A 22,227-nucleotide genomic window follows, 5' to 3' on the forward strand; every position below is an offset into this window, starting at 1 on the left:
AGGAAGGTAAGAGAAGGGAAGATTCAATATAGTAAGAGGACTGCAGCTGAACTACCCTGAAGTGAAGGGGAAGCACCTTCAAGATACAGAGAAACAGTCTCCAAAGTGCCCCAGGTTAGAGGGCCAAAGGTTTGGTCTGCCTGCTTTTCATACAGAACTCTCAATCCAGTGAAAGTAGCATACGATTTTAAGACAGTTTATCATGTAATGTGTTTGCTATTACTCAAGTCCAGAGAAACAAAGCATTGCCTTTACATTGTTCTTTTCTTCTACGACCCACTGACTTGAGTCTAGTTGACCTACATCAAGTGCTTAGTACCATTTCTGTGCTTTATGACCATCCCACTTAATCCTTACAATGCTCATTCTCATGCTCCATCTTGCAGATAAGGTCACAGAGCTGCCCCATTATTAGGTGAGTGCTGTGGCCTGGATCCCAACCCAGCAGGCAGACTTGGAGTAGGCAGGACAATTCACTGTGAAGATCCTTTCCCTGTGTCCAGGCAATCAGCATTATGCAAATTACAGTACGGATGACCATAAAGTTACTCAGTTATTGCTTCTAGAAAGTCCAAGGAACTCTGCTCTCCACAACCAAGATGTGGCACAAGGTCTCTGAAAATATCACCACAAGAAACACAAGGACCAGACACCAAGAAAGTATACTCTTAACCTTAAATTGTCTTCTCAAAGTATAGAGATGGGACTCTAAGGACAGTCAATATAAGAAAAAGCAAACTGACAACAGAAAAACTTGATGAGAATTATTGCACTATTACACTCCAAAATTTAGCAAGCATAAATAAAAGGCTTCAATCTCACTAGGTATGGTCATTTTCTGAGTTTGCTTTCAATATTAAAATAAAGCAAGAATAGAGAAAACCATTTCTTTTTTAAAAAAAAATCTCCTCTTATTTCACATTATAGTATTAGTATTTATGCAGTCTGATGGCCATAACAAAAATTTGAAATCTGTAAATAAAAAATATATATAACTTTTCAAAATAATGGCAGTAAAACTTGGGAAAGAAGCAAATTTCAACAAATGATTTTAGTAGGACCCCATGAAGAGGAGAAAACATCCCTTTTGGACCTGTTATTTCAAAGACATTCTCATCATTAAGCCACTTCACTTAGCTCAAGAAAACAAGTTTCCTAAGAGAAGTTCAGCAGTGTTTCAAAGCTGACTGCTTACTCCTTTCTCTTCATAAAAACCATGAGATCAAAACATCGATGAACTTCAAACTCTGATTTCACCTTTTCAAGTTCAAGAAATGCTCAAAGCCTCGGCCTTGGGATTCACACATGTAAACACCTTACTTAACTTGTTTTCCATCTAGTGCCAAACAGAAAAACACAAAATCAGAACCTTTTTCAAGTCCCATATAAATTTTTCTATTTTCTTATTTTAATTACATGACAAATTATGAACTCTCCATAATTTCTTTGCTTATTTAAAATTTTAAAATCATTATCTTAAATTACTCTAAAAACTTTCTACAAAACTGACATGAATACTAACCCAAAATATTATTTCTTTTTTTATTTTTTTAACTTAATTTAATTTTTGTGTGTGTGTGTTCCAAAATTCATTGTTAATGCACCACACCCAGTGCTCCATGCAATATGTGCCCTCCTTAATACCCATCCCCAGGCTCACACAACCCTCACCCCCCTCCCCTCCAAACCCCTCAGTTTGTTATCCAGTTAGTGTTTCTAAGTAGTCAAAGCCTATTCCAAAACACAGCACCACTGGCCATCTCTGAAAGTAGAATGAATTTTCCACTTTTAGACACACCATCTTTCTATAATGAAAGAAAAAAAAATTTCCCTTTGTGAAAGTACAAACTCTCTTTTCTTAACCAAAAATCAACATCCTTTCCCTTTCTCTATGACCCCACCTCCCAACCATTTCAAAAAACAAAATCCGACTTAACGATACCAAGGTAAGTAGAGGGACTTACAGTTGAAGATGCCAGGAGGTGGGTGCTCGGTCACCAGGAGACAATTTTCTTCATCACTGTTGTCCCCACAGTCGTTCTGTTGGTTACAGACCAGTGAACCAAGATACAAGCATTTACCGCTGGTGCAGGTGAATTTGCACTCTGAAAAAATACAATATAGAGCATAAAGTAGTCAATGCAAGGCTGATGCTCTTGAATTTTCCCCCCCTCCCTATTTGTGTGCCATGGTAATTTGGGAAATCAGTCTATGTGTAGATACTAAAAAACTGAACTCAGAGAGGGCTCTCTTGGAAAGGACTTTTATCCTATGAAACACACAAGACGGTGTCCCAGCCAGGGGAACTCTGGGGTCTGCGGTATATTACTCACTCCATGTCTCTAATCCAAAAATGAATAATACAGGTGTTTTCCTTCCATGACCTGCCCAGCAGAAGTCATAGATACAGGGCTCTTATTTTGCGTGAACACATCTGTGGCAGTTTCCCAAGCCTCCAAGAATGTGGGGAGCCTTGGAAATAGCAGCTGGGGGTCCAGCAGAACTTGGGAGTTCAAGCTTAACAAAAGGAGGCTTGTATATTTTATTTCCAACTTGTCACTGGATGTTGTGAAGCTCTGAGCAAAATATTTAACCTCTCTGGTATTCATTCATCTCATGCCTAAGAAAAACCAATTTTAATAGCAGGCAAAGGTAGCACTGACTTTATAACGCAAAACATAGGAAAATAATGGGTGATCTCTGCTACCTGAGAAGCACACATGCCAAGGGCCATGTGAGTAACTTAAAGAACATGATGAAGCCCAGCCATGCTGGATATGAAATCTCTGAAATCTCTACAAATCAGTAAAAGAAAATGGAATTTACTTTTGTAAGACTTTGAAATAAATTTGCAAACTCAACACATTACTATCAATGTAAGCATTAAAGGATAATGGAAATTACACAATTATATACACGTGGGCGCATAAGATAGACATCTATGTCTATCTTACATGGCGTATCACCTTGCATTCTGTGAGCTTTCTCCTAGGAGAACCCACAAAAGCTGGCGAAACTCACATAGTATATACAAATCCGGGGCTAGGAAACAAAACCTCAGGAAAAGCACCGCAGACCCCTGTTGGTGCTGCCTATCACAGCCTCTTCATTTCTCCTCTATTTTGTCTGCCTAGAATATGGGTGGCAGGCCTGGATCAAATCCAAGGTCCTTTCAACTCCAAACTTCCATTATTCAAATAAAAGGTTGGGCATCAGCACACCAAGGCCTCCTCCAGCTATCCTAACAACAAACAGGGCTGCAAAGAGAATAACCTTTTTACCTGTTGCAAAGAGACAGGGGACTTAAATCCTCAAAGTATTTCTGTGACCCAGTATGAAAGGGATATTACAGTTCTGCATGTGTTCCCATATTCCTAAAAGAGTATAGAAGATACCAGCCCACCCCCTGACCTAGTTTAGAATAGCATGTGAACACAGCCCAACTGCACGTCTACAAGTTCATCACTGGCCAGAGTGTCCAGGTTAAGAAATTTGTGTGCTAAATGCAATCCAGGCCATGTGGTGGGAACACTGCTAATGCCAAATGCTCTTCCCATAAGGTAGAAATATTAAAATCCAGCTGTTTGAAATCACATTTATGAAGTGACTTTTTTTTAAAACTTAATGGAAAAAAGGGATGTCAAGAAAAGAATTTATCTTTCTTTCCAAAAGAAATATTAGAGTTCAGATTAATACCAAACATGAAAAGGACATTAGCCAAAAATAGGCTGATGCTGTTGAAATGGTAAGTGGAATGAAGGGAATACTAATCTAAATTGAATTAAACTCCAACTAAAAGATTAACCATCGCTGTGGTTTGAAAGGATCTCAGGTGAGACTACCACGTTCCAGTTTAAGTGGAACTTTAAACCAGCAAGAACTTGAAATACCCCCACATGTTACTCATTTCAACTTGTTCAGGGAAGACCTAGTCCAGAGAACAAAATGTTCATTCAAGGAAATGAATTATGTGATTCATTCACTTATATTATCAATATTTTAGCCCCTTCTCTGTTATGTGCCAGGTATCAAAACATGCAAACACAAGAGATGAAAGAGTAGCTCTCTTCAAAGGGCTTACAACATGAATTTTTTTAATAACATGAGTAGTGACCAATATATTTTCTCTTTCCAAGGACATATTTTCCTTCTTTCTATCCTTCACATCTAGAGCACTGCCTAGCAAGTAAAAGGTGCTCAATGAATCACACATTTGTTGAAAAAAATGAATGATTTAATCTAAGCCTTGTAAGGACTCTGAAATAATTAAGGTAGATATTATTCCCATTTCATGGATGAAGAAATTAAGACTCAAGAGATTGAACAACTTGCCCATAATTAAACTCCTAATAAATGGCAAAATCCAGTTTCCAAGTCTGCTTTCATGAATGTGTAAGATTCATTTGTAATGAGGATCCCACATATGTAACAAGATTCTCAAAACAGTTTATTTTCTTAAGTAGGCTTAACATTACTCAAGATGCATTAACAAGGCTTTTGCTGCTGATGTGCTTAGAAAGCTCTTATTCTTAGATAATTGCAAACATCGACATCAACCCATAGAATTTCAAATTCAAAAAATCTAAATCTTCTCAATGGTAAATCATTAACTAAGTATCAAGCTAAAGGTCTTTCCATTACATGGCCACTTGAATCAAAACAACTAGATTGAAATTTTGAATCTATTGACTTCTGGATGTGATTTAGAAAATACTAGAAAATTGCTATAATGTTATTAAGTGTTAAAGATTAATGCTAAAGGTGGAATGAAATTGCAGAGTAAAACATCTAAGGTAACATAATGGTATCAACAGAAGCAGGTTTTCTTTTCTTTTTCTTTTTTAAAAATTTAAATTCAACTTAATTAACATAAAGTATATTATTAGTTTCAGAAGTAGAATTTAGTGATTCATCAGCTGCGTATAATACCCAGTGCTCATTCCATCAAGTGAGAGGCAGGCTTTCAACTAGATCTGGCCTTCAAGGCCATCTCCACCATACTTGGCTATCCAAAAGTCCAGCGTGTTCAGACATTAGTGAGTAGTCCTCTAATAACCAAATTATTGTGATACTTGAAACAAACTAAGAGCCCTAGATGAGAGGCTCTAACCTTAGCTGTGTACAGGAATCCCCTGGGCATCTTTCAACATTTCTGGGGATGCCTAGGTGGCTCAGTAGGTTAAGCAGCTGCCTTCGGCTTAGGTCATGATCCCAGCGTCCTGGGATCGAGTCCCACATCGGGCTCCTTGCTCAGCAGGGAGCCTGCTTCTCCCTGGGGCGCCTAGGTGGCTCAGTGGGTTAAGCCTCTGCCTTCAGCTCAGGTCATGATCTCAGGGTCCTGGGATCAAGCCCCACATTGGGCTCTCTGCTCAGCGGGGAGTCTGCTTCCTCCTCTCTCTCTGCCTGCCTCTCTACCTATTTGTGATCTCTGTCTGTCAAATAAATAAATAAAATCTTTAAAAAACAACATTTCTGATGCCTGAGCGCCAGCCTAGGCAACTGTTCGCAGTGGTCCAAGTTGCAACATGGGCAGCAGTTGTTACTAAAGATCCTTAGAATGACTCTAATGGGCAGTGAGGATGAAGAACCACTGCCTCCTAAGAATTAGATAACTTATTTATATTAAGCCCCTTTTTTAGTTAATAGTTTTTTATTGGAATGTTTAGTCGGTATTTGGTAATTTACTAAAAATTTCTCTCTTAAAATAGGCAGGTATTTTGATGATTCTTGGACATTAATCCTAGTTGTTACAACTCTGTACTGCCAATAGGGTATTTCAGAAGCTTTAGGACCAAAGGTTTGACCTCCAAACTACATTTTGACCCACTAAAGATAGAAAACTAACTCAATGAAATAAAACTCATGTGAGAGAAAGAAGATAGAAGAATAAAAAAATTTTCTTACTATATTTCATCCATTCTTTGTTGAGTATTTCTTGTATATACTTATTGAGTATTTCTGCCAAGCCTTAAGTTGAAGGATATCAAAGATTGCTTAAACACTGGAAATATTTTGGCTAAAAATTCATGATGAATTCAGATGTGTAATACTGTAATGGACTATAGAATGAACAACTCAGGAACTTAGTTTTTCCTTCAGGAGCTATAGACATAATTTAAAAATCTATAATACTTAAATAACTCCTCTCCCTTAAAGTTGGGAATTCTTTTTAATTTAATTTAATTTATTTATTTGACAGAGAGAGAGAGATCACAAGTAGGTGGAAAGGCAGGCAGAGAGAGAGAGAGGGGAAGCAGGCTCCCTGCTGAGCAGAGAGCCTGACTTGGGGCTCGATCCCAGGACCCTGGGACAATGACCTAAGCTGAAGGCAGAGGCTTAACCTTTGAGCCACCCAGCTGCCCCAAAGTTGGAAATTCTTAAATGAAGAAAATGGAATTTCTTTCTACAATAACTCTCTGTTTCTTATGAAAAAGTTTCCAGAATCAGCAACAGATTTTAGAAGCACTTTATATACTCTAAGCAATACAGAATTTCCTCCAAATTTAGGGTCTTCTTTAGTTTTTCTACATACCTACATAAAGCTTTCTGATGATTTTATGACTTTCAATTGTCATAGCTTCATAAAATACTAATGCTAAGAGGGCCCTAGAGACACAGTGGTCCAACCTCTCATGTCATAGATGAGAAAATAGTCCAAAGAGAATTCCTGACTTACCCAAAGTCAAAAAATGAATTCCCTATAACAGACCATCAAGCCCAATATTTCCATCAAATTGAGGGGAAAATTTTTCTGCTTTAAATATCATTCTAATTATGCACAAACCAATATTAACCATCTGGAGTAGACCATGTGAGAGAGGATAAAGGAACAGAATGATTCTGTGAATCCCAAGCTTACATACAAAAACAAAAACAAAACAAAACAAACCTGTATTTAAAAAAATTGGGGAGCACCTGGCTGGCTCAGTTGGTACAGCATACAATTCTTGATCTCAGGGTCATGAGTTTGAGCCACACATTGGCCATGGAATCTATATTCAAAAAAAAATTTTAAGGACTGGGACCTTAACAATTATATTTTACACCTAAACTTGGACAGGATTCAAAGATAAATGCCCAATCTTTTTTTTTTTTTAATTTTTATTTATTTATTTGACAGAGAGAGAGACAGCAAGGGAAGGAACACAAGCAGGGGGAGTGGCAGAGGGAGAAGCAGGCTTCCGGCGGAGCAGGGATCCTGATGCGGGGCTCAAATACAGGACCTTGGGATCATGACCCGAGTGGAAGGCAGACGCTTAACTGACTGAGCCACGTAGGTGCCCCAATAAATGCCCAACCTTGAACTCCAGAAGAACAAACTTCCATCTCAGAGACAAAAGTTAATCTACTTGGTAGAGTCAACAATCTGTCAGTTAAAAGACAACAAAAAGTACTTGGAAGTTGCTAAGAGAGTAGATCTTAAACGTTCTCACCACAAAAAAGGAAGTAAACAGGTGATCTGACCCAGGTATTAACTAATATGATAGCCGTCATCATTTTGCAATACACAAGAGTATCAAATTAACATGTTAGACACTTAAACTTACATGTCAATTTTATCTCAAACTGCGGGAAAAAGGCAAAAAAAGTTGTTTTCAATATTTCCTATACTCTTTTTTAAGGACTTAGTTATCACAGATATAATCTCAGTCACAAAATAAGGACCTATATACAGTATTACATCACAGCTGTAAAATCAGCCTTTTTTGTGAATTGGCAAAGTAGTCTATGATAGCTATTTCTGTTAAAATTCATATAGCAACACTGACTCATTCAGTTCACACTTCTATCATTCACAAACCTGAAAACAAAGTGATTCTGGCTCCAACATTTCTGACATTAAAATCTAGAATTTGCTCTCAATAATGGGGGCCTTCTGAATGCACCTATATTGTGAATAACAGAGATTAAACTTAGTTGTTAACAACCTATAGGTGAAGAATTAATAGTTTCCTAAAATTAGTATAAATAATTTTACTGCAGTCAACATATTTTCACATTTCCTAGCATAGAGATGACAATATTTTTATCGAGTTAAACACACATCACCGATTCCCAGCAAGTACAGGATTACCTACCATAAAAGTAAAGTTCAATAAAAATAAAAAACAATGAGTAGAAAGACAAAAAACATAAACCAAAAAATGCAAGGGGAATGAGAAAAACTTTGTGACTTAAGAAAGCTCTAGGAACTGGTCATTACACTGAATTCCAAGGAAACAAGCTGCCACAGAGACAAGAAAACCAGAGGCATGGTGGCCAGCCCTTGCTAGCCAAGAGTGGTAGGCATTTCAGTTAATCAGAAACAGACTTTCTCCTGCTTCTAAGACTTAAAAGGGTCTGTCACCATTTTTATTAAGGGGTGCTATACAACAGTATGGAAGTTATCTTAGATAACTAATTTTGTCAAAAAAGGGAAGAAGGCTCTCCAGATGGTTATTTCCTTTATCAGCTTTCAGTGAAGTTAGAATCCTGGAGTAGTTTCTACAAAGTGAGCCAGAATGACAGCCCCAGAAAGTACTGATTTAGCAAATTAGGAAGATAAGGCTTTGAGAATCTTCAGAAATGAAAAGCTAATCCTCAGGGCTATTCTCAAATGTCAGCTTTTGACAGTATATGAATGGCCTAAGGATGATAATATGCAACTTCTCCTACAAAACCTTTTAATGCAAAGAATACACTTTGAGTAACCTGTGAGAGACTTAAATAGTAGCCACACTGATCTCTTTGGAAGTCTGAGGGAAGAGATCTGCAGAAGTTGCGTGTGCCTCACCTAATATCACACAGTGATCTACACAGCATGCCTAAAGTCAAATGTAAAGACACCGCGTTACTAATGATCCTCTTCCCTCCCTCAAAGACAGAGCTGACTCTCCTGGTTATAAATTTGGAACAAGGGGGAATTTAATTAGAAGGTTTATATTCTGTGTAATGAATTAAGTTACCCACAAGTATTTAATAAAAGTCGTATCTTAAGCGATGCTACTAAAACTATGGTTGTCCTTCAAAAAGATGAATATGACATGATAAAAGGATATTTGCCCATATAATAAGATTAACATAGAAGAGCCTCCCATCAAAGATAGTAATAAAATTTTTTAAACTCAATCCATTTTATGATATGGCTTATCACTCCCGCTATGGTGCTGAAAAGATTATTTTAATGTGTCTGAAATTATCTGAGAACCATAAGTGAAAAATGTGCTCTTGAGGATCCAAGGTATTTTCAGGCTTTAGACTTCTAGTCCTACAATTCCCTTTTAGAGCAGCTTTAAATATTGCCTAACTTTCATCAAAACATCATAAGGCATTTTAAAAGCCAGTAAAAGTCTTTAGGATTTGAATTGGCAAAAGGCACTATTTCTTTTTTGTGTTTAAAACCAATTAATGAATGAATTAGTTTCTGTGTTTTTCTGTATATAAAATGTGAGGAGGTATTCTGACTAACTTCTTAGCATAGTACTAAAACCAAGCAGGTAAAAACTACCTTAAAACACTTTGAGGAACAAAGTATTTATCAATATATGCAATGCACGTGGGAAAACAGTTTGAAAGTTCAAAATACAAACAGCATCCACCTCTGGGCGCTAGGATTGCTAAGTAATTTATAAGTTCCTTGACAATTTTAAGTATGATTTTATCATCAAGAAAAGTTCAAATCCTCTTTTAAGGGGAGAAATCTCTGTGAACACCAAATGTTTACAGAATTCTAAATCTATCACAATCCTAACCTTAAAGACACTAATGAAATACTGAATTCCCCATGACATCATCCAAACAGAAATCCAGACAGACAGACAACTCCAGCCTCGTAAGGATAAACACTATTTTAGTTACATTGCATTTCATTAAATACATAATTGACCACCTATCATGGGTGGACCAGTAGGAGCAGAAGGGATACCAGTAGGTTGTATCTGCCCAAGTAACTGCCTGAGAGGGAGGAACTGCTTGAGGGGAGTGGCAAGCAAAAGAGGAAGGCCTTGAGGTCAAGCCAGGTCTGTGAAGGAGAGGGGAGGGGAGAGTAGAAAGGAAAGAAAAGGAAAAAGGAGAGGAGATGAGAGGAAGGGAGAAGAGAGGAAAAAGGAAAGGAAAGGAAAGGGCCAGGCCTCCGGACAGAAACCTGCTTCACTATGAGAACTGAGGCATTAAAGAATATTAAGCACATGGACTGATACACTCTGACATTTAAAAAAATATTTTAGAGCAGTACAGTGTGTTTAAGAGTGTGTGTGTGTGTGTGTGAGAGAGAGAGAGAGAGAGAGAGAGAGATATCCAGGTCAATGGATTTATACAAAGAGGGAAAAAAAAAAGAATGCTCATAAAACCAGCACGCTGATCAAGATACAGAAGGGTGGGGGTTTGGTTCCTGGGGTGTTCAACTTTCATTTTAACAGGTTGTCACTGTATGTAAAAATAAGGCAGAGGAGGTAGAGAGCAGGTATCCAGTCATGAAGAACCTTGTCTGCCTCGCTGAGGACTGTTAAAGGCTCTCAATCCATAGGCTTTAAATAAATGTATTTGAATGTCATGGTGATTGGACAGAATTGAGCATTTAATATATACTCACCAAGACTAAACTCAGATAGTGGTTTTCTTATTCCTTTGCTCCACGGAGTGAGCAGCCTAAATCACAAAACTCAGCAAGAGTTTTTAAGTGGCCCACTAAAAGATGTTTCCCTCTGCATATGAGGTATAACAGCCTATGAGGGCCACATCCAACTCACAGAACCAACATAAACGCTACAGCACCAACCTGGGCCCCAAAAAGGAGACCCACAGGGCCAAAAGGGAGGCATTTATCCTTGGGCATCACAACTTCTGGGCCTCAGGCTCTTTCTCTCTAAGCCATTCATTGCTTCATTCATTCATTCATTCATTCATTCAGTCCTGTACTGTTTGGGATAAGGAGCATGGCCCTAGGGGCCAAGGATAGACATAAATAGTCCATGGTCCTGAAACTCAGAAAACTGGCTTCTTTTCTAGTTCTTAAATACTGTTTTTCTTCTCAAGTAAGAATCTTAACCTCTAGATTCCTTGCTGGTAAATGAGGTGTCTGGCTTAAACCAATGCTTTTGAATCTCTGCTCTGAATAACCGAGGTGTTCCCCTTGAGACATCAGGGTCATCTGCAGGAGATGGGGTGGGGGTGGGTCAGTGAAGCAATCCTGGCAGTTCCACTGGGATCTGCACATAGGTTAGGATTTCCTCTGAGATTTCACTGGAAAAAGGCATCCCCCAACAAAAAATTCACCACTGAATGTCTTACATTTAAAAGTCCTTTCAGTTCTTATAAATCCATGGTTTAAGACCGAAATCTTGAAGGATGAAATCCCACTTTAGCCCTTTGGGACTTCTGTTGCCTGGTCTTAATTATCCAAATGAAAGATGATCTTTAAAAATCTCTGAATTCTTGGGGTGCCTGGGTGGCTCAGTGGGTTAAAGCCTCTGCCTTCGGCTTGGGTCATGATCTCGGGGTCCTGGGATCAAGCCCCTCGTCGGGCTCTCTGCTCAGCAGGGAGACTGCTTCCTCCTCCTCTCTCTCTCCCTCTGCCTGCCTCTCTGCCTACTTGTGATCTCTGTCAAATAAATAAATAAATAAATAAAAACCCTAAAAATAAATAAATAAAAATCTCTGAATTCTGGATATTTTATACATACTGATTATCAACACCATCCCTATGGGATCCTTCACATCAACTGTAGCAATGTGCTATAACTTTCCCCATTTTTAAATTAAAAACGCTTTTGTTCCTGTTCTTTGCTTCCCTGTTCCCGTAGCTTAGTGCCTCTAATTTGCGATTCTTCCCTAAACAAACTCCAGTCAGGCTTTGGCCTCCATCATTGCACCAAAATTGCCTTTCCAGGTCCCCCATGATCTCCATGTTGTTTGCCCCAACATGGTCACCTCTGGCCTCACCTTACCACACTGCCTGTGACGGAGGTGATCAATCCCACCACCTGGAACCAACTGCTTCATGCATCCAAAGACATGTCCTCCTACCTCAATGACCACTACTTCTCCAAACCTCCTCATTTGGGGGGCATTTTTGAATGCCTAGGCTCACCCTCAGCCCATTCCCTTGAGATCTCAAGCAGTCTGGTGTCTCCATGCTAATAACTCCCACAGTGATACTAGAAGTTCCCACCTCTCCCTAGGCTCTTGATTCTTCCAATCACCTGCTCAACATCTCCATGTGGAATGTAATAAACATCTGAACTTACCAGGACCAAAACCAGATATCTCCTTTGCCCATGCAACCTGGCTCCACACATAACTTTCTATATCTCGAAATTTCATCCTTCCAGTTGCTCAGGCAAAAACACTGGAATTATCTTTGACTCTTTTCCCCAATTAATCAAAAAATTCTATTAGCTTCACCTTCAAGATACATTTGGAAACTGGCCCCTTCTCATCACCTCATTCTAGTCACCCTTGTCTAAAGTGCCATCATCTCTCAACCAGGTTACTTCAATAACCTAATACTAGGTTAACCTTCAGTAACCTAATACTAGTCTTCTGACTAGTAACCCATCTTTTCCCAGTCCTTCCCATCATATTCTAGTCCCAAGAAAGCAGCCAGAATGTTCCTGCTGAAATGGAAGCCAGATCAGGTCTCTCCTCTGCTCAAAACTCTCAAATGCAAGATGCCTGGGTGGCTCATTCAATTAAGCATCTGCCTTCTCCTCAAGTCATGATCCCAGGGTCCTGGGATCGAGTCGTACATGGGATGCCCTGCTCAACAAGGAGTCTGCTTCTCCCTCTGCCCCTCCCCCTTTCTCATGTTTGTTTTCTCCCTTTCTTTCTCTCCTGCAAAAAAAAAAAATCTTAAAAAAAAAAAAAAAAAAAAACTCTCAAATGCCTTCACTCAGAAGGAAATCCAAAGTCCTTACAATGAACTCTACACAACCCTCCATAACTGGACTCTCCAACCTCTCTCTCCTTCCTTTAGTTGGCTCTGGGGTCAGTGGCCTCTTCACTGTCCCCTGAACACACAAGGCTCCCCTACACTTGCTGTTCCTTTGCCTGCAACACACTTTCTCAGGATATCAGCTTAGCTAACTCCTTCATTTTCATCAGGCCTTCGCCCAAATGTCAACAACATCTCTGTAGGGTAGTCTCTGACTACTCCGATTAAAATTGGAATCCTGGGTGCCTGGGTGGCTCAGTCGGTTAAGCATCTGCCTTCAGCTCAGGTCATGATCCCAGGAATGGAGCCCTGCATGAGGCTCCCTGCTCAGCAGGGAGCCTGCTTCTCCCTCTGCCTGAGCCTGCTTCTCCCTCTGCCTGATGCTCCCCCTGCTCATGCACTCTCTATCTGACAAATAAATAAATAAAATCCTTAAAAAATAATATGAAAAAATAAAAAAATAAAATGAAATAAAATTGGAATACTTTCTCCATTACATTCCCTCCCATACTCCTTTCCTATTTTCTGTTTCTCCACAACCAATTTCCATCTAACATTGTATTTAAATATATGCATAATCTTTCCCCCTGCCACTAGAATATAAACTACATGAAGGCAGGTAGGGACTTCTGTTTGCCTCAGTTTACTGAAGAATTCTCAGGGTCTGGAATAGGGCCTGGTAAATCATAAGTATTCAATAAATATATGTTAAATAAATCAATGAACAGAAATAAAATCTCATTCAGAGGTTCTTTCTTTTTATTTATTTTATTTATTTATTTATTTATTTATTTATTTATTTACTTGTCAGAGAGAGAGAACACGAACAGGGGGAAGCGCAGCGGGAGAAGCAGGCTCCCCGCTGAGCAGGGAACCTGATGCGGGGCCCCATCCCAGGACCCTGGGACCATGACCTGAGCTGGAGGCAGATGTTTAACCGACTGAGCCACCCACACGTCCTGCATCCAGATTCTCATAGGAAACACAATTAACTACCATATCCCTTTGAGTGAAGAAAGTCTTCTCTAACTGAGCAAATATCCTCACTGGGGAGATATATATATATATATATATATATATATATATATATATATATATACATATACAGAAAATGAGGTAGAAAAAGAGACAAAAAGGAGATAAAATTCAAATATATTACTAGCAAATTATATAAAAATTTTTAAGGCAAAGAATTAGTTAAAATTACTAGCCAGAGTAGTTTTTGATTACCTGTGGTCCTCACTTATGGAATTATGCCCTCTCCAGTGTTCAATGTCACAAATATTTAGGCTTTTTCCATCTGTCCCTTCCCAGTCATCTGGCCTAATTCCTAAATTGCAATATTCTCTCTCAGTGCAGTCTTGTACGTTTTGGAAAGAAAGTCTATTGTCTGGCTAAAGCACTGGACTATTTGTTCAGGAAACAGCCAGATCCTTCCCTGACAGCTTCCAGCACCCTGAGAACTAGGTGTGGACATTGAGTTCACCACCTGTTTCATTTTTTAATATTTATACTCAAGTTCACAGGAGTCCAGGAGTAAAGCAGGTATTTTTCAATTCCCGGTACTGCTGATCCAGTCTTGTCCTCAAGTTAATCACAGCTAGTTATCTTCTATTTGGGTACAAACTGCCTCACTTTCTTGTCTCGAGCCTGGCAAAGCTGTCTGCCTGGGGTCCTCCAAAACTGTCAAATACCCTTTAAGAAATCTCCCTTCTCTGAAAACTCATACCTCCCGAGAACTCCACAAATCCAAATTGCTAACCTAAAGTGCACCAGGGAGATGGCTACATAGACTCTTGTGTTCTCTGCCTCCTTTAGACAGCCCACGCTGGAATTTTGAGATGGTGACTTTGTACTTTTTTAGTGGTTAATAGGATGCTCTACTGTAAGGAGAATATCCCTTGCCTCAATCAAAGAAGGTTTGCTACGTTTTGTTTTGTCTTATTTCCTTGATTGGTTCCTTGAAAGTCCTTCTTTATCCCCTCAAATAAACTTCCCACTTCAGCCCTTCTGTCCTCCAGGAGAAGTTGATGAACTCCTATCCATGATGGTGCTATATCTGGTCAAGTCTCAAAGTTTCTTCACAACACACATGGCCCTAAAGATGCTCAGTGTGGGTAGAAAGAGTTAGCCTTTCGCGTCCAGAGGAAGATCTTCAGATATTTAAAATGAGGGCCTTTGGTTTCCACAACTAGTCAGATTCAAAGCAGGGATCAATATGGGTGAAAAGCCATCACCATGTCCTCCCTTAAATGCCGTATTTTAGAAGGAGGAAATCTAACAGGGGAACCCTCTTGGCCCTCCAGAAGGCTCCCACTGATCCAGGACCAATTCTGCCTTGGACAGGAAAGATACAGAACCTGCAACCCTGCCCTCCACTTCCACCCATGGTTATTGCTTTAATGGAGAAAATTACCTACTTCTGCCAACAGAGACCACGTGAGAATCCCAAGTTCCACAAATACAAGGCATTTTTTTGCCCATTTCAGGACTTTGATAAAGAATTTCTTCATAGTGCCATGAGCAAATTAAGGACTTCCTGAGTCCTTTTGCCTGTCTACCCAATGACCAAAAAAAGACTATTTCTAGTAGACTTAAGAAACTTCAAAACAATTGATTAATAATCTAGACCAGGATCTTAAATCCATCTTCTTCAGTGGAACACTGGTTGATAAAACTCTTACATCGGCAATTAACAACTAATCTGTCATTCTGCTCAATTCTTCCCTGAGGGCATGCCCAGGTGGGATTTTGTTCCACTTGTGTGGTATGACCTGATGACCCAGCACCCAGGAGCTCTGGAAACCCTGTTGCTCTTGATCATCTGTCCTAGAATGCCTCTGCTCTAACTTTCATGGAACCATGTCTCCCCTCATAGGCTACAATCATTTTCAACTTTTGCCTACCCTTTGGCATCTACCTCAAACAAAATGGACCCTCAAACATGATCAATGACCTGCTCCAAGGACTTGTTCACCATTGCAGCAGCTGAGATCAGATCAGCTGGGCTGATAACCACAGTACTATCAATGATTCCATAAGTATAGAAGCATCTGAGGAGAACAATTCATCCAGCTCCCAAGGTCATCCGCTTCAGCATGGAAAACTCATGTTTGTTGTCACTTCAGCTCCAACATTCCTGCTGAAGTCTACCCCATTCTATCTTGCTCCTTCCTTAATGGAGACAGAAGCAAATAGTCTCACTTAAATAACCAATGATACCTTTTATTTTGGTAAAGATTTTCCATTACCCTTTTTTTGGTAAAGATTTTATTTATTTATTTATTTATTTGAGAGAGAGAAAGCATGCACTGGGGGATGCAGAGGAAGAAACCCTCAAGTAGACGCCATGCTGAGTGTGGGCACCAATGCAGAGTTCAATTTCATGACCCTGAACGCACAACCTGAGCTGAAATCATGAGTCAGTTAGGTGCCCCCTGAGGTTACTCTTTAGTTTTCCCATCTCCAAACTCCAATTCCTCATATTTGTCCACATTACTGGAAGGTGTAAATACACTAAATGGACATGGAGTGGAGTTTTAATGCTATTTCGCAGCCAATATAGGAGGTTTCCTCAATACTATTTCTATACACAAATTCATAAAACAGCAATAATTAAAGACAAAAATAAAAGACAAATGTGGATAGAACCTGAGTCCTCAAACATGCACCAAAACCAAATAAAAAAAAAAAGTAATTTTTCTATTTATTCAAGTAAAATAAAGCACTCCATTTAAAATGTAGCTCTCCCAACCCATGTCCAAGACTGCCTATGTTCCTGGCTTTGTATTTTCTATAGCATTTAACACCTTTTAATAAGTTCTACAATTAACTTTTTTGTATTGTTTACACTCTCTGATCAATAGAATTTAAGTTTGCCTGAATGTAGGAAATTTTTAAGGTACTATTTAATGTTACTTCCCCAAGGCCTACTAAAATATATGGCATGAAATAGGTTCTCAAAAAAAAAAAAAAAACCTTGCTGAGTGAAGGAAAGTTTATTCTATCAAGTAAATAGCTATTTTCAAATCATAAATAACGTGTGTCTCTTCTACTTTAAATTCTTCAAAAAATTGGCAATGAAGAAGTCAAACTCTCTCTCTCTCTTCACAGATGACATGATACTTTATGTGGAAAACCTAAAAGATTCCACCCCCAAATTACTAGAACTCATACAATAATTCAGCAATGTGGCAGGACACAAAATCAAAGCACAGAAATCAGTTGCATTTCTATACACTAACAATGTGACTGAAGAAAGAGACATCAAGGAATCAATTCCATTTACAATTGCACCAAAAACCATAAGAGACCTAGGAATAAACCTGACCAAAAAGGTTAAGGATCTATACTCTAGAAACTATAGAACACTTATGAAAGAAATTGAGGAAGACACCAAGAGAGGGGAAAACATTTCATGCTCATGGATTGGAAGAATAAATATCATTAAAATATCTATGCTGCCCAGAGCAATTTACACTTTAAATTCCATCCCTATCAAAATACCATCAATATTTTCTACAGAGCTGAAACAAACAATCCTAAAATTTGTATGGAACCAGAAAAGACCCCAAATTGCCAAGGGAATGATGAAAAAGAAAAACAAACCTAGGGGGCATCACAGTGCCTGACTTCAAGCTATATTACAAAGCTGTGATCCTGAAGACAGCATGGCATTGGCACAAAAACAGATACATAGATCAATGGAACAGAATAGAGAGCCCAGATATGGCCCCTCAACTCTATGGCCAAATAATCAACAAAGCGGGATAGAATATCTAATGGGAAAAAAGGCAGCCTCTTCAATATATGGTGCTGGAAAAATTAAGACAGCCACATGCAGAAGAATGAAGTTGGACCATTCTCTTATACCATACACAAAGATAAACTCAAAATGGATGAAAGACCTAAATGTGAGACAGGAATCCATCAAAATCCTAGAGGCGAACACAGGCAGTAACCTCTTCAACCTTGGCCACAACAACTTCCTGCAAGAAAGGTCTCTGAACGCAAGGGAAACAAAAGCAAAAATGAACTACTGGGACTTTATCAAGATAAAAAGCTTCTGCATGGCAAAAGATAGTCAACAAAACTAAAAGGCAACCTACAGAATGGGAGAAGATATTTGCAAATGACATAACAGATAAAGGGCTGGTATCCAAGATCTATAAAGAACTTCTCAAAGTCAACACCCCAACAATAAAGAATCCAATCAATAAATAGGCAGATGACATGAACAGACACTTCTCCAAAGAAGACATACGAATGGCTAACAGACACATGAAAAAATGTTCAACATCACTCAGCAGCAGGGAAATACATGAGATACATTACACCAGTCAGAATGACAAAAATTAACAAAACAGGAAACAAGTGTTGGCGAGGATGTGGAGAAAGGGGGACCTTATTACACTATTGGTGGGAATGCAAGCTGGTACAGCTACTTTGGATAACAGTATGGAGGGTCCTCAAGATGTTAAAAATAAAACCATCCTAACCCAGCAACTGCACTACTAGGTGTTTACACCAAAGATACAGACATAGTGAAAAGAAGGGGCGCCTGCACCCACATAATCATAGCAGCAAAGTCTACAATAGCCAAACTGTGGAAGGAGCCAAGATGTCCTTCAACAGATGAATGGATAAAGAAGATGTGCTTCATATATACAATGGAATATTACTCGGCCATCAGAAAGGATGAATATTCACCATTTGCAGAAGAGAGGGGAGTTGGGGGTTGGGGTAACCAGGTAACGGGTATTAAGGAGGGCTCATGTGGTGATGAGCACGGGGTGTTACACACGACTAATGAATCGCTGAAACACTACATCAAAAACTAATAATGTATTTTATGTTGGCTAACTGAACATAATTAATAAATGAATGAATGAATGGATGGATGCATGAATGAGTGAATGAATGAATGAATAAGTAAATAACAAAATCCTTCAATAGATTCCTATAACCTTCAAAATACAGTCCATACTAGCTAGGTGTATGCGACTCTTCCTCCTAAAGTGCTCCTGACTACTTTTACAAATCTATTTCCCAACTCCTTTACATATTACCCTGGAAGCCAGACACACCAAAACACAATGATGTTCTCAAGCACACCTTTCACTGTGCTCTGGTGTACACTATTTCTCCTGCCTAGGATGACCTGCTCTTCCCACCCCTTACCTGACCTTTCAGGAGAAAAAAAAAAATAGTGCCACGTCTATAAAGCCTTCCCCAACCTTTCCATTCCCACTACAATAAAATACTGCTGTCTCTTTCTGTGTTCCCATGGCAACCAGCACATTCCTTCCAGTGCAGTGCTTGTCATGTTGCTGTCACTGTCTATTTGTCTGTCTCACCCACTGGTGACACCTCTCTCGCCGCAACATCATGTCTTTGCATCCCCAGCAGCTGGCAGAGTACGTGATTAATAATTGCTTGGACTTAAACTGAATCCAAAGTGGGGGCGGGGGAGGGGATGAGAGAAGTACACTTAGGGGATCAGATTTGTTTCCTTCACTTGCACCCAAAATCTGTGCTTTCACTACAAACTACCCACACAGACATATAAGTTAAAGAGAAATATGTAAAAAAAAAAAAACCAGCACATGCTTCACTCCATGGGTTTCACAATGATTCAGAAGGGCTCATTTGTCTTTGCTAATTAAAGCTATTAAAGCTGGGTAAATTGTACAAACTAGTATACTCACGACCTCTCTACTATATGTCCAAATGAGAAGCCAATAAACCCTAGAGAATAATTTAAGTATGTATGTTTTTCATGCAGAGAAAATTATACTTAAATTCTACGCCAAAATGACAAAATGTCAATGATCACAAGTTTCCTATGAGATAAAGGACACGTGAGAAGGAACCGCATGAACAGGACTTTCTCCAAATCTTCAGATGCACACATGGGGATAACTCCAATTCATCTTGGTAACATGATCTCCACTGACCAGAAGTTCAAAGATGATGCTGGGAAAAGGAGTGTGTCTCTGGAGTTATTAAGAGCAGCCTAGGTTGCTGAGTGAGCCCCCTGGATCCCAACGGCAGTCACTGGCTGGGCACATTTTAACCTGCTACTGAGGATTGAGAAGCAAACATCTGTAATATTACTGATGTCCAGAGCCTTTGTTTTATCTCATTGATATTGGGGTAATCATAGTGAGTTACCACTTTTCTAGAACTCTGACAACTCTGGGCCTTTAGGGTAGAAAGATTCTTTTTTTTTTTTTTAATATTTTATTTATTTATTTGGCAGAGAGAGATCACAAGTAGGCAGAGAGGCAGGCAGAGAGAGAGAGAGGAGGAAGCAGGTTCCCTGCAGAGCAGAGAGCCCAATGCGGGGCTCGATCCCAGGACCCTGAGATCATGACCTGAGCCGAAGGCAGAGGCTCAAACCCCCTGAGCCACCCAGGCGCCCCGGGTAGAAAGATTCTTGATTTTAAGGAGACTTGGGGAAAAACCCCATTTACTATATTTTCCCCTGAGCTGTGACTTCAGCTGCTTCTAGAACTGGGAGGGCTGAGTCCATGGGTGCTCACACTCATTCTTTCTTTTACATTTCTCACAGTTAATCACTGTTTTCTTTTATCTGTAGAACACCTGTACTAGGGTGCCTGGGTGACTCAGTGGGTTAAAGCCTCTGCCTTCGGCTCAGGTCATGATATCAGGGTCCTGGATCAAGCCCTGCATTGGGCTCTCTGCTCAGCAGGGAGTCTGCTTCCTCCTCTCTCCCTTTCTCTGCCTGCCTCTCTGCCTATTTGTGATCTCTGTCTGTCAAATAAACAAATAAAATCTTAAAAAAAAAGGGGGGGGGGACACCTGTACTGCTTTCTCAGACAAGTGTCAGCTTAGACAAGTGTCAGCTTCCCTTTTCTTCAGCTTCCCCCTCAGACTAACCAAAATGAAAGCAACTTTGCAACCAGAGGGTCATCAAACATCAGATGCCCTTAACTTTTGCTGTTATCCTCACTGTTATTTATTCACTCACTTAGCATTTGATCAACGACTACGTATGCCAGGTCCTGTAGTAGAGGCTTTTTGCACATTATTTCAGATGAGCCAGGTGATGCTCGGAAAGTTTCACTGAGCAGATAGTGGACTGGGGAAAAGCCAGAAAACAATTCCTCACAGGCTCACTCTCCCCAGTCCTGGGCTCTGGGCCTCCAGGCCCATACCAAGCTATGGTGTGTAGGTCAGATGTGGAGGGGCAGGAGGAGGGGGCCCCCGTGGCAATGGTGACTGCAGCATCTACAGATTGAAAGAGAGTGGGGCAAAACCCAGGCGGGCTTCCTAAATTCCACACACCTTCCACATCTAGCTACTGCTTCTCCCCAGGACACAAGTAATCGGGAAGTAAGTGTCAAGGCAAACAAAAGTATCCTCATACGTGTACTCAGAAACACATGTCTATAAACACCATGCCCGCCTACACATGCACACACAAACATGGACAGCAAGGGCCTGAAAGGCAACTTGACTATTCCCTCCTGCACAGTGATCCCATTATAAAGAGACTTTGAAGAGTTAGTCTGTGGGGGCACCTGGGTGGCTCTGCCTTCAGGTCAGGTCATGATCTCAGGGTCCTGGATTGGAGTCCCACATCGGGCTTTCTGCTCAGCAGGGAGCCTGCTTCCTCCTCTCTTTCTCTCTGCTTGCCTCTCTGCCTACTTGTGACCTCTTTCTGTCAAATAAATAAAATCTTTCAAAAAAAAAAAAAAACAAAAACAAAAAAAAAAAGAAAATTTTCTGTGGACTAAATGCACAAAGGTACTCTCTGCTCCTATTAAAAAATTCAATGATTATTTTGCCCAGTGACCCTGGTATGTTTTTCTCTGTATGATGTGGAGGAAGGCTACTTAGGGGAGCTTCCCCATCTGATCACCACACTCAGGGGCTGCTCTGATGAGAACATCCCGCCAACATAAGCATCTGCCATGCTACACTGAGTTTCTTGTACATTTGGGACACAGAGGATCGAGGTGACTTCCAACACCAGCAAAAACCAACATTTTCTAAGCTGTCCAGAGTATTCTAAAGAGAATAGTCCACAGTCAGCCAGGAAGTGATGAGTCCCCGGCTGAGAGGGGACTGCTGTGTTCCATAAGCCATGCAAGGAAGCTCTGCACTTGGGTTCCAAAGCCTGAGCAATGTTTCACTTAGAAGTCTCTAGCAGAATAAGCATTGGAGCTCAAACACGCTTTTGTGAAATTTATCTTCAGTTAAGACCCATGTCCTTTATTTTGGGAAGAATTAAGGTGTTAAAAAGACATTCTGTGCTCTGTTGGGCTGTGTCTCAAGAACCTCCCCTCTTT

At 39.9% G+C, this 22,227-nt stretch overlaps 1 protein-coding gene across 3 annotated transcripts in view; it reads right to left on the reverse strand.

The window, feature by feature from the left end:
• The window catches only part of LDLRAD4 (low density lipoprotein receptor class A domain containing 4), a 368,881-nt gene that overhangs the window by 196,428 nt on the left and 150,226 nt on the right, over window positions 1–22,227 (reverse strand). For all 3 annotated transcript variants that reach the window (XM_059409132.1, XM_059409129.1, XM_059409130.1), the window contains one exon: window positions 1,965–2,105. Coding sequence is in view for 2 of the 3 variants with exons in the window: in XM_059409129.1 (XP_059265112.1) it covers window positions 1,965–2,105 (141 nt within the window). In the remaining variant the exon portion in view is untranslated. The remainder of the gene's footprint in view (window positions 1–1,964; window positions 2,106–22,227) is intronic.

The sequence above is a fragment of the Mustela nigripes genome, chromosome 8 (genome assembly GCF_022355385.1).
Source record: "Mustela nigripes isolate SB6536 chromosome 8, MUSNIG.SB6536, whole genome shotgun sequence".
Taxonomy (NCBI): Eukaryota; Metazoa; Chordata; class Mammalia; order Carnivora; family Mustelidae; genus Mustela; species Mustela nigripes.